We start from the raw sequence: 12,739 nt of genomic DNA, 5'->3' as shown, positions 1-12,739 counted from the left end.
CAGTGCAGAAGGGGCATCCCTCCATTGAAGCAGGAAACGGTTTAGGTTGCCAACACGTTTTACATGGAAACATACGTTATGAATAGGGCAGGGCCCGGTGCTACGAGGAAACATTTTATCAGCCAGCCCCAAACTGACGATTCAATTATTTTTCAATAAAACATCAGGGGAATGCACCAACAGCTGCTCGCATCCTTCCACACAGCAAGTCAAACTGCAAGGGGAACAATGGATGGTGAAACGGGAGCCATCTCCGAGGCGGTAACAATGGGTTTCCCCGCTTAGGGCTTTGTTTGATTTCCAGTCTCAGTTTTGAACTCCCTCCGTGCGGGGGTAGGATGGGGCGAGGGGGAAGCGGGCAGAGGGGAAGGAGGGTCAGGGGGAGTTAAAGCCTTTTGCAGCCTTTCTCTACCATTCATGTGGTAATTGGGTGTCAAGCAGAGATCAGTAAGATGGAGCCCGGCCTCTGTGCCCGGGTTAAACTGCAGTAGAAAGAAAGCGGGAGCTGAACCGATGGAGGCCTGAATGTCATTAGGGCGGAGGAAGCGGCTCTCCCCCAGGAGCCCTTCTGCCGGGTGCGGGCCGCGGGGCCGCTTCCCTTTCAGGGCGCCCCTGAGAGCGGGCAGACAAAGCGGGAGGGCGGCCGAACAATGGCGCACCCCCGTCTCCACCTTCAATAGGGAGCTCTAAACAGGCGTTTAACCTTCAGAATAGCTGAAAGCGATACTCCAAGCTGAGAACACGGCTCGCCCGCCGCCGTTAGCCTCTTCCTGCGGCCGGGGGCGAGGAGGGAGGCTCACATCACCATTGCCTGTGTCGGTGTGGCACCCATGGTGCTCATCCCAGCACCACAGGGAGACACGAGGATGGAGCAGGACAGATCCTGCTTCACAAGACAAGGATCTGGGCAGTGGTGCCAATGCACAAAGGGGAAGACCCCCATCTTCACAGTCCCCCTTATCTGCTGTGCCTGGTGCCACCAGGTCCGTGCTGACAGACCCGAACTGTCCCAGCACTTGGCCTTGCACCATTTGTGCCCATAGCAGATGCTTTCCACTGTCTGAGGAAAGGAGGGGTCAAGCCCCGGGTTATTTTGGAAACCCCAGTGAAATGAGACAGAGAGAAGCACCTGTGCCTTCCGCACTCCTCACACTGTGTGCCATGGGCAATTGGTTCCTCAGCAGCTACCAGGCTCCCTGTGAGCCCTTCCTGCACAAGGCAGGGACATGGTCGGCCACTCCGTGCCCCCAGACACAGCACTGAGCTCCCTGCAGGCCACCATTCCCTTGGGCTGCCCGTGACACGGAGGAGGCAAAGGCACTGCCAGCCTCAGGCCTGCTCACACACTGGAACTACTCAGGGGATTCACATATTTACATTTCTAAAGGGTGTACACCACAGGATAGGTCCAGAATGTTTCTTAAAGGCAAAGCTGTGCGGCTGGTGCTGGAAGGAGCAGGCAGCGTTGTCTGTAAGGGCTTCAGCACATGAAGAGCGGTAGAGGAGGCTGGGAGCATTGCAGCTTTAAAGCTGCTCACAGGCTGCAAGCAGCAGAAAGTAACTGGAGGCGGAATGGTCCTGAGCAGCTTGCAGAGCCTCCACACAGACCCTGAGCTGGACTGAGAACTGGAAAGAGATGCTGATCAAAATTACAGCCATGTTTTTCTTAATATTGCCCCTGTCTGGAGTGACAGATGTGCAAGAGTTGGTCATCTCCATGGTGAAAAGCACATTTGGTTTGTAAAGCTCTTTGGCTTTGCTTAAATTAATTGGCTAATAAGAACCCAGGGAGGGATTTTAATGCTTTTCCTCACCTCATGGAAACAGCTTTTTAATATTATTTTTTAAAAATAAAAGATAATAATACCTCATACTTCCTACGTAGTACTTTTATCTACATGCAGCTGTTGAGGCAGACTTAGCTCATTGATTGAGACAAGTCTCACAGGCTGCCTCTAATCATAGAGGATTCAATTAGCTCCTTCCTTAAAGAAGGCAAAAAGAAATTTAGAACAACCAATCAATCAATCAATCAGACTCAGATGAGGCACTGGCTGTCCCTTCCTCTCCAAGCTCTGCTGGAAGCATTTTGTCCCAGCACTGATCCAGGACTCAGTAGAGCACATGGAGTGGCAGCTCCAGTGGAACTCATCTCGGTTTCATTTCTCCTCCCTGCTCCAGCCAGCCTCCAATCCTTCTGCCAATACAGACTAACTTTTACTTGTGAATACCTGCCATAATTCTATCAGCTTCCAGTGTTGTTTGCACCTGCACTGAACATACAGTTTCTCTGAATGCAGTTGGCTTGTTTGAATCATAACTTGCTCTCAGAGACAGAGAAATGCAGCACTGCAACTTCCCCATGCCTTTTCTGGGAGCAGCTTGGCATGCACAGCAGCACGGCTGTTTCTTCCAGGGAGAAAAGTGCTTCCCATCTCTTCCCATACCACTTCAAACCATCTATTTCCAGACAACAGCCCCCAGGACTGCCTTCAGGGAGGCCAGACTCTCACTTGATCTCTGTAACAGAGCGCCCATCACACCAGGCTGCTGTTCAGCAGTGGTCCAGAGACTTGTGGTAGCCTTGGAGCAGCTGCAGTTTCCTCCAGGCAGAGCCTGGGGCACCGTGGATACCTACTGGATTCACGTCCAACACAATCATAGCTATCCAAAGCTTCTTTTCCATGCCAAGCAAAATCAGATCAGTCCCCACTTTGGTTAACTCATCCTCAGTGCCAGTGCCCTCCCCCTCCCAGTGGCTGCAAGCCCCAGGCTGAGCAGCCCCCTGACACGAGGTGTTTGCTGTTCCCAGCCTGCCCTCCACTGGCAGACTGAGAGAGGAACAGCGTCCAAAAATGAGACCTGAGCACATGCTGAGCAGATGGGCATCATCCCACTCCTGTCCCATACAACAGCCACCAACAGACCCTTCAATATTACCTCTCCCCCCAGAGCAGGATGGAGAAGGTCCAAGGATGGTTCTGGCAGCAAATGAAGGGAGATTACTAGAAAAAAAACCCGCAAGCTGAGATGGGAGATTAAGCATGGCAAAAGTTAAGGAGAAAAGCAGAGAGAGGGGAGGAGGATGGACATTTTAGGGTAAACAAGAAAAGATCCAGGACAAGCTGGGATGCCAATACAGAATAGATGGCTGGGAGAAAAGGGGATCAGGTAGAGAGGGATGGGGAGGGTCTTACCAACTGGTGGTATTCATACAAGCATCCACACAGCTGCAAAGGGCCCAGTGCTCCCTGCCCCGAGATGAGGTGAAGCACACACAGAGAGGTTGTGCTCTGCAGTGGCAGCTCCCAGTTCCCAAACCATCACCGTTCCCTCTTCCCAAACACTGCAGGACCACACAAGCAAGAAGTAGGAAACTCCAGCATAGCCCGTACTCGTATTTAATTGTGAGGACAGGACAGACCGGGGCAGGCAGGTATGGTGGTGTGGAAGCACAGCTAGAAGAGCAGACACACCCTGCCTTCACAAGAGACAGAAGTCATTTGAAGGATTAACCCTGCTGAAAGCATAAAAACAAACCATTAAAAAAAAAAAAAAGAAGAAGAATTAATCCCAAACCAGAGTTTTCTCTGGAACAGATGTTTCTGCTTGGTCTCCAAAGACTGGAATCAGACATTGCTGCTAAGGCTGCTTCACATCAGACACAATGCAGAGGATTCACATAGCGCAAGTCAAGTGTTTAACATGGACGTTTCAGTTCGGAGGCCCAGCTCCTGCAGCAGAGATGGGGAGGGCTCTTTTGCAGGAAGGGGCACAGAGCACATGAGATCAGGCTGTCACGGAGACAACTCTCTGCAGGATTTTCTCCCTTCCAGGCAAGTTGCCTCCCATATTCAGGACACAGACATCACAGCAGGAAAGTTCCTAGAGTTGCTCTGTGATCCCAAGGTGCTGAGTATGCTTAAGCAAAAGCAAACCAAGCCCTTCATTGCCACTTTCCCACCTATTTTATACAGGAAAGAAGGTGCACAAAACAAGGCTGCATCCATGAAAGGTGGAAGTAAGAGACCCAGAAAATCGTCCACAAGATAGCAGGGTTCACTCCTGTCCTTCACCATGGAGCAAGGCCACAAGGACATACGTGGCTGCACCCGTGTTGGAAGAGGAGAATCAGTCCCAGACGGTCATCTCATCTCCCTGTGAGAGAAAAGGGCTCTCCAAGAGAGGACAGGTCTAGGATATCCCCCCACCTACTGCACAAACCCGGGACACATTCAAAAGTACAGACAATAAATTAAGATTGGGGAAGGAAAAAAAAAAAAAAGTCAGCGTGTATAATATATGTATATATATGTATATAATGTGCGTGTGATTGTGAAAAATAGAAACGTCAACTTCAGGAGAGAGCAAGGCATAGTAGAATCACATCCCTATCCCTCTCCTGAGCCCAGCTCTACCCTGCTTCCCTGATTCACAGCCCAAACATGACACCAATGGGCCACGCAGGGGTAGGGGCTGCACCTGGCACCCAGCTTCCCTCTGCCAGTGCCAGGAAGGAGCTGGCTGCGTGGTGGAGGAGTGGGGAAAAGAGCCCAGCAATGGTCCCTTCATGGGCTTCAAAACAAAGGATTGCTGAGGGCAGGAAAAGGGAGGGAAAGACAGGAAAAGCAAAATGGAATGGTAGGGGCACCCCACCCCTCCCAAACTGGCCAGGGCCCTGCCCCTCATGTGGCATGGGACCATCACCACTGTACCAAGTAAAAAATAAAGCCATAATGAGTTTATGCTTTGGTATGTAACCATCTCCCTCCCCTGATCCCCGCTGCATTCCCCCAACCCATGATCTGTAAAACTTGTCAAACAAAAATCTTTAGTGTGCCTTTATACCACTCCTCGAACCCTTCCTTCCCCAGTGCCTGCCCTGCCCTTCTTCCCCCAGCATGATGTGGGGAGCTGCCTTGCTGGAGCCCCACTGTTACAGCTTCTGCTGTCCTGACTGGATCCTGTCAAACGCCTCCTGGTCCAAGGGCAGGTAGCGGCCTTGCCTGCAGTCCAAGAAGTACAACTTGTCCTTCACCAGCGTGGGGTCAAAGCCCTGCTTACGCAGCTCCATCTTCTGGAATTTGTAGGTGCCTGGCACATGGGGAAAGAAAAGGGAGCAAGGGGCTGTTGGCTGCATGCACTTCACCTCCGCCCTGCTGTGTGGCAACATGTTTTGTTGCCAAACCATGGGGCTCCGCGCAGTGCAGAGAGGCATCTCAGCATCAGCTGCCATCCTGAGCCTTGCACTCCCATGTCTCCAAACCACCAGAGGAGCTGGTAGGACCAAGGGCTCATGGGGCAGACGTACTCAATCCCAACACTGACCCCACTGCAGATCAGCCCCTGTACCCACACACACCCTGTGCAGCAGGGAGCACAGTGCCCTTCCCCACAACTCCCCCAGCTCCATCCCCTGTGACAGCACAGATGGTGGCTCACTTGTCTTGGAGACCTCGTGCAGGAACCGCAGGAAGACAGGCTGTGCATACAGCGGCAGGGCCTTTTTCAGCTGGCTGGCAAAGCTCTCCAGGTCACAGGAGTTCTCTGGGTCGGCGATGGCTGCCATTCCTGCCTTTCCTTCAATGCCTGAGAGGTAGAAAAGAAGGGAGAGTCCTTGGGCACGCTGTCCTTGCAGCACCACTTCTGTTTGCCCCACATCACTGAAACCTATGGCACATTCCTGCTTTGTACAGAACACCAAATGCCCAGCTGTGTCACTGCCTGTGTCACCACCCTGCAGCCACAGCTACCAGTGACCCCCTACGGTCACGGCCATCTCCTCCCAGAGGAGGCACTTGCAGCCTATCCCAGGACTCAGGGTCCTTCCAAACCAGCCAGAACCAGGCCAAACCTCTGCCCAAGGAAGGGAACCCTTTGGCTCCTGCTAGTCACACCCCCAGTCTCTTCCCAGCTCAAAAGGAGCCTCTGTCCAGCCTCCTGTGAAAGGACGCCATCTGGACAAGCAAGAAATACCACCAAGTACCACAGCCTGTCACTGTCCTCCCCTCCCTTCTCTGTTACCTGGGATCTCCACCCCATACACAACCACGTCTGTCAGGTTGAGGATGCGGCTCAGTGTCCCCTCCACCTCAGTAGTGGAGACATTCTCTCCCTTCCAGCGGAACGTGTCTCCGGTGCGGTCCCGAAAGTACATGTAGCCGTATTTGTCCATCACCAGGACGTCCCCTACAGGAATGTGACAGATTTGCAAAAACAATGAGGTGTGAGATGAGCTAAGTGCTTCCCCACAGCATCTCAGGACAGTGCCACCAGCCTAGGACATCCCTGAGCCCACATAAGTACCCCTCTCCTCTCAGCAGAGGAAAAGGCCCTGCTCACCTACCTGTGAGATAGGCAGCATCCCCTTTTGCAAGCACATCCCTGGCGATCTTCTTGCTCGTGGCTGACTGATTCAGGTAGCCATCGAAGTGCTGCAGGGGGTTGCTCCTGACAATGCGGCCCACCAGCTGCCCCGGCTCCCCTGCAGGGAGAGGAGAAGGAGTGAATGGAGAGAAGTGACCACTCATACCCAAGAAAAAAGAGTGTTTAACAGGGTTGGTTTGGTTTAACAAAGCAAGAGCTCAAACCTAACTAAATCACCATGAAGTGCATGACAAAAGATGCACACAAGGCTGAGGAGATGCATCCCTGTGGTTGCCCTCACCTGGTTTGCAGCGGATGCAGACACCATCTGGCCCCCGGATCAGCTCCATGGTGTCTTCATCCACCTTCACCAAGCCAATGGGGTACACCCCTGGCAAGATCCTGCTGTTGAAGCCACAGGACCCAACCTAGGATAGAAGGCACTCAGAGCCACGTGTAGCAGGAACATCTCTCCTGCCCCAAGCTGGCACCACAAAAGCACAGTCAAAACCCTGCAGATGGATCTTAAAGCATGCCAAGCTTCTTGGAACGAGGAACCTGCAGCAAATGGCCCTGCTGGGTTTCAACCCCTGCCAGGCCAGCAGGCACCCCCTGGGGCATGGGGAGGGTGGCAGAGCCTTACGTTATTGTCGAAGTTCCCCAGGCTGCAGTTGCACTCAGTGGCCCCGTAGAATTCAGCCACCTGGGCGATGCCAAAGCGGGCCATGAACTCTCTCCAGATGGAAGCCCGCAGCCCATTGCCCAGCGCCATGCGCACCCGGTGCTGCCGCTCCACCTCCTGGTAGGGCTGGTTCAGCAGGTAGCGGCAGATCTCCCCGATGTACTGCACAATCTAGCAGGGGCAAAGAGAAAGGACACGTTAGGACCCTCCACCACAGCCTGGGATATTTAAGGTGCTCTTTGGGGCGGGCAGAAATGGAACAACGTGCATGGAGTCCCCTAAAGAGGACGTGGTATTATCCAGGGGTCCCATGCCCACCCATCTCTGGCAAACTCACTCCTCAGTTTATAAAACCTATCTAAGATGTGGCTAATGATGGAGCATGGGAAACACGGAATGACGGCTGGAGGTGGGAAGGATACAGCTCCACCACTTTGGAAGATATTTCGGGACAGACAGGCAGAACGAGTCCATGTCTTTCCTTCTTGCAGCAGCCGGGATCACCCTAATCAACACATGGGCATGTGGCCTCACCGTACAGTTGTACTTCACGCAGTCCTCCCAGAAGTGCGAGGCTGAGAACTTCTTGCGGATGACGACAGTCATGCCCTGCAGCAAGCACTGCCCGATCCCCACGATGTTCCCTGCAGAGGCAGCCAGGAAAATCCTCAGTACCCAGAGATCCCACCTGGCCAGAATGAGGCGGGGGCCACACACTGCACTCAGCAGGTGGGTGTTCATCTGGTCAAAGCCCCCAAGGCCCCATGGCAATGTGACAGAGGCATGTGGGGCAGTGCACTGCACCTAGACATCCCACCACGCCTCAATCAGCAGGGTGGGCACTGCTTCCACTTCCTCAGCCCTATTCTCATGAGGCAGCAATACAATGCAGCTATTCCAAAGCCAGACCAAAGGCCGGGATAGTCCTCCCCACACACAGTCCCCACTCCAGAAGTCAGCCAGATCAATTCCTGGTTCCCAGATAAAGAGGTCACACGCTGCCAGCAGCAGCCAGCTCCTCTTTGACACAAAGATCACTGCTGCACCAACCCCCAGCCTGAGCTCTGGGCTTGGCAGAGAGGAAGCAAAGTCCAGGCAAGCAAAGTCCCAAGGGCACACGTTACCTGCAGCATGGTAAAGTGGAAGGCAGTCGTACACAACATCGTCGGGTCTCATGCGAAAACCGTAAAAGACCAAGCTGGCCATGCGGAAATACCTTGGGTGGGGGAACCAAGGGCATGTCAGAAGCAGGGCCAGGGGCTTAGTGCCCTCTTCCTCCCCCAGAGCTCCTGCCCAATGCCTTACCTGCAGTTCACCACAATAGCAGCCTTGGGCATTCCCGTAGTACCAGAGGTATAGATATAGAAGAGTTTATCTGGGGAGGAATGAGGAGACAAGGTCACATTGCACCTGATTCAGGACAGCTGGCTGAAGCAGAAGGTGGGGACAAGTCAAAGTGAACTCTGCTCATGTCAAAACAAATTTTGTTATATGATCAAAACATGCTGGGTTCACCCCATGCCTGTTTGAACACATAGAGGGTACATGGCACTGCACCACATGCAGCCAGGCTTCAGCCCCTCTTCAAACACTCCAGGCTCTGCTGCTGAAGTCTGCCCTGAGCATCCTGAGCAGACATTCTTGTCAGTGTTATGACCAGATAATCCACAGAACCACCAGCATGAGTTTGGCTCCCAAAAGCTGAGCACATACCGAGAAAGCCCTTGTCAGGGGGATCTGGCTGGTGTCGAGGAGCTGTCTGCAGGAGGGGATCCAGGTGCTTTGCACCAGAAAGTGCAGACTCAAGGTTTCCTTCTCCTGACCAGAAGAGATGGACAGACTTCTCCATGGAGGACTGCACCTCCTTCATAGCTGAGAAAGTAAAGAGTAGAGGTGGAGAAAGAGCACCAGGTGAGCACAGCACAGTGATTCCCTATCTTTGAGGCAGCCTCAGGAAGACAATGCCCCAGGTAGCTGTACCCTCACTGTGCTCAGTGGAATCCCAAAAGGCCTGACAACCCTCCCAGGCAGATGTTGCTGCTATGTCAAACAGCTGGGACTACAGCCCAGGCCTCATCAGAGACTTGAAGATCCTGTTCTCCACTTCTTCCCAGCCAAAACCTTGTGGTGCTGAGAGGTCTTTCGACATCATCAGCCACAGGGGCGTAGGCTGAAATATGAAGTCAGGTGCTGCAATATTGTGGTAAACAGTGTGGAGAGCAAGGGAGGCTTGTGCCTCCCATCAGGGCAGGCCTGGCACAGCACAGGGCTTGTAGTGCACAGACATGAGAGGAACCTCTAGCACAAGGAAGGATCCTCATATCCACGTGGTCCTCACAGAGAGCACTGAACCCACCCACCTCTGCCTACTAACAGAAAGAAACCCAGATCCAGTTCCTCAATAATTCATCTGCACACACTCTTTGAGACCCTGCTCTATTCCCTGCAGGAAAGGAACACTGAATCCACAGACCCCCCCCTTTGCTCAGAGCCTAAAAGCCCCCTGAAACATCGGCCTGCGCCTCACCTTCCATCATTTCCACTCCAAAAACCACAGCCTTGGAGTTGGAGATGGTGATGCAGTGCAGCAAAGCCTCCATGCGTAGGTTGGAATTCACCAGGGCCGTCTCCACCCCGATCTTGGCCAAACCGAGCCACAGCCCCACGTACTGATTACGGGACTCCATGAACAGAGCCACCACGTCACCGGAGCGGAAGCCTTGGCCATGGAAGAAATTGGCCACTTGGTTGGAGTACTCATCCAGCTGCCGGAAGGTCCAGCTCTCTCCTGTGCCTTGGAAGATCAGTGCTGTTTTCTCTGGATACTTGCTCGCAGTTCTCTGGAAGATCTTGGCGATTGTGTTCTTCTCTCTCACGTGCCTCCACACCTGCCACTTCACCCGCAGCAGGACCAGCCCCGTGCTGCCAAAACAAAGGGAACAAGAGGCAAGCTGCTCAGTGACCCCTGCAAAACCATTTCCTCCAGCAAAGACAGCACGGCACAGAGACCTTGCAAGGAACTGAAATAGCCCAGTGCTGCTCCAGGTGTTACTTTAGATGAGCAGCAGCTCTGGGTGCTTCCCTGAAAAGCATGGATATAGGCAGAGCCCTCCTGCAAAGGTACTTATGGCCACGAGGGCAGGGAGAGATGTTTTGGAAGGCTGCAGACGGGGATGTCCTCACTTTAAAGGAGCACCCTGAAGCCTCAGGTGCTCTCCAACACCACATACACTGTCCCACATGCAGATCTTTGCCAGGAGCTGGCACAGCCTGGTACCAGCTCACAGACACCCCTACCCAGGCAGCTGGTGCTACGCCAGCAGTTTTAGGGACAGAATAAAGTACAAGGACAATCAGAAGACTTCAGAGCTCAGCTGAAATCTATATTTCCTGGGAAAACTTTGCCCCAGAGTTTGGAGCCTTCAGGGCACAGCAGAAGATGATCTTCTTCCAGCTGGGCCAGCTGCCAGCAGAGGGCTGTGCTCACACACCCCAGTGCATAGTTGAGCCACCCCAAACAGGACACCTACGTGACATCCCTTCGTATCGTCTTGATGAATATGAGGAAGAAATCCCATCCCCCTGATCCCAGGTAGAAGATGAAGAGAGCAGGGATGGCCTGGACCCAGGACAGCTCCAGGCTGACCCTGAAGAACAGCAGCAGGGCTGCGAAGGCAGCCAGACGCAGCATCTTGGCCTGTGGAGAGAGAGAAAGCACAAACATCAACCTACGCACACTGAGCAATAAGAGACACATGAGCAGGGGATGCATTAGCAGCTCCCAGTTCCATGGATGAAGCCCAGAGTCACCTCCTGGCAGCGAGGACGTAACCCAGCAGGCTGATGTTAACACACCCTGCCCATGGGCTCCAGTTAAGCCACTGGCACAGCCTGGCACTGCACAGAGCCCACCCAAAGCCTGGCTGTTCCTCTCTGCAGATCCATGGCCAGCCAGGGACATGGACACATCCCTTTAGGGTTAGATGTAGGATGAGATCACCTCACACCCATAGCACCAACGTGTGTCCAGGACAGATGTTGGGCTGCAGAGCTCAGCCTGACACTGCTCCAATGGGAAGAGGAAACTCCATTTTCTGAGCTTTGCCTGTGTTTGTAACCCCGTGTCAGAGAGCAGCTTCCTGGCCTGGTGCACGGCCGGGCGGGTGATGGCCATGAGGCACAACAAGGGCCGTCCCAGCTGCTGGGTGCATTCAGTCCCCAAACCCTGTGATGGGCTTTGTGATTTCTGACTCGAATGCTCCCAGCTGCAGCTCCAGGACTCACAGGTCACCATGATTTAGCAAAGGCTTTTCTCAAGCAGAGGATAGACAGTGCCATGACCTCAGCACAGAGCCGGCTCCTGGATAACACCGGTCCTTCCTGGCATGGCCTCAGAGGAATGACACGTTGGCACAATTCCCCCTTTCCCTTTTGCAGATGATTCCCTGCTCTGAGACTGGTAGTGCTGGGAGCCACACTGCCAGACACAGCGCTGCCCACGTCAGATGGCACCAAGCACATCACCCAGCGCCCTGCACCCAGGGTATGGCCCAGGATACCAGGATGGCCCCATGTCCACAACACGGGATGTCCCACCGCTCTGACCCACACATCCCACTCCTGCCTCCTCCCGAGCAGCTCAGCGTCTCCCAGCACAGCCCCAGTGTCTCCCAGCAGGGCAGGACCCCTGTGTATTTATCCCCCCGAGAACCTCTGTGCAGCTTACAAAGGGAAACCATCCAACCTCGGACCTCAGTTACACCTCCAGCACCGGACAGAAGCGATGGGGCGGATGGGGGGGACACTCCGCGTGGGCAGCGGGACGTTCCACCGCCCGCAGCGATGCAGGCAGGTCCGGGCAGGCGTCCGCCATCCGCTGCCATCTCCGGGCTGACAGCACAGCCGGGGCCGGGGCTGAACCCGGAGGGCACGGTACCACCGGGCCGCCGCCCAACCGAGCGCTGCCCCACGGCCGCCCCACGCGGCACGGAGCCGGGCTCACGCCGGGCGGCTCCTCGCGGGGGCGGCCGGGCGGCACAGCGCTGTGCAGTGCAGGCCGCACGGCGGGCACGCGATCGGCGGGGGGGGGGCACCGCGCATCCGCCGCCCAGCACGGAGCTCCAGCCCGGAGCCCCGCGGCTCCACCCGGCTCCGGGACCGTCCTGCCCGCCGCCTCCTCCCGCTGCCGCAGTCCGCGCCTCGCCCTGCCCGTAACCGGCCCCGCCGCTCCGTGTGCCGGAGCCGCGCCGCCTCCACGGGGCGCATCGGGAAGCGGCCAAACCCCCCGCCGAGCCCCGCACCCGCCCCGGGAGCCCCCCGAGCCGCATGGGGAGGCCGCGCAGAGGGGCCGCGCGTCGCTCTTACCGGGCTCCAGCGCGTTGCAGTGCGGCCCGACCACCTGCACCGCCACCGGGAGCGGGGCCGGCAGCTCAGAGCGGGGAGCTGGGCCCGCCCGCCGCTGCGGCACGGGGCGGGGCGGGGCGGGGCGGGGCGGAGCGCGACGTGCGGCCCGTCGGGAGCTGTAGTACCACACGGCGCCGCCTCCGCGCCCCGAGGCTCCAGCAGCGCTGCGGGGCGGGAGCTCCGAGGAACCGCGGCCGCTGCTCCGCTCCACGATCCGCTCCACGATCCGCTCCCAGCCCCGCTCCCAACTCCGCTCCCGGTGCGCGGGGCGGGGCGATGAGCGACGGG

At 55.6% G+C, this 12,739-nt stretch overlaps 1 protein-coding gene across 1 annotated transcript; it reads right to left on the bottom strand.

Annotated features, from left to right (window-relative positions):
• Positions 1–3,385: 3,385 nt before the first annotated feature.
• Positions 3,386–12,515, bottom strand: SLC27A4 (solute carrier family 27 member 4). Its single transcript, XM_015879127.3, has 13 exons — positions 12,413–12,515; positions 10,579–10,745; positions 9,576–9,970; positions 8,762–8,920; positions 8,354–8,423; positions 8,173–8,264; positions 7,583–7,692; positions 7,010–7,219; positions 6,668–6,794; positions 6,347–6,484; positions 6,025–6,189; positions 5,443–5,589; positions 3,386–5,094 (listed from the first exon to the last, which is right to left on the bottom strand). Exons 2-13 carry the CDS (start codon positions 10,737–10,739, stop codon positions 4,937–4,939), a joined length of 1,932 nt encoding a protein of 643 aa, XP_015734613.2. The 5' UTR covers positions 10,740–10,745; positions 12,413–12,515; the 3' UTR covers positions 3,386–4,936.
• Between the last annotated feature and the right edge of the window lie 224 nt (positions 12,516–12,739).

The sequence above is a fragment of the Coturnix japonica genome, chromosome 21 (assembly GCF_054131305.1).
Source record: "Coturnix japonica strain WE chromosome 21, WE-NBRP24, whole genome shotgun sequence".
In the NCBI taxonomy this organism is placed as follows: domain Eukaryota; kingdom Metazoa; phylum Chordata; class Aves; order Galliformes; family Phasianidae; genus Coturnix; species Coturnix japonica.
Note: the sequence above shows the minus strand (reverse complement) of the source record. Positions and strands in the feature narration are given on the sequence as shown.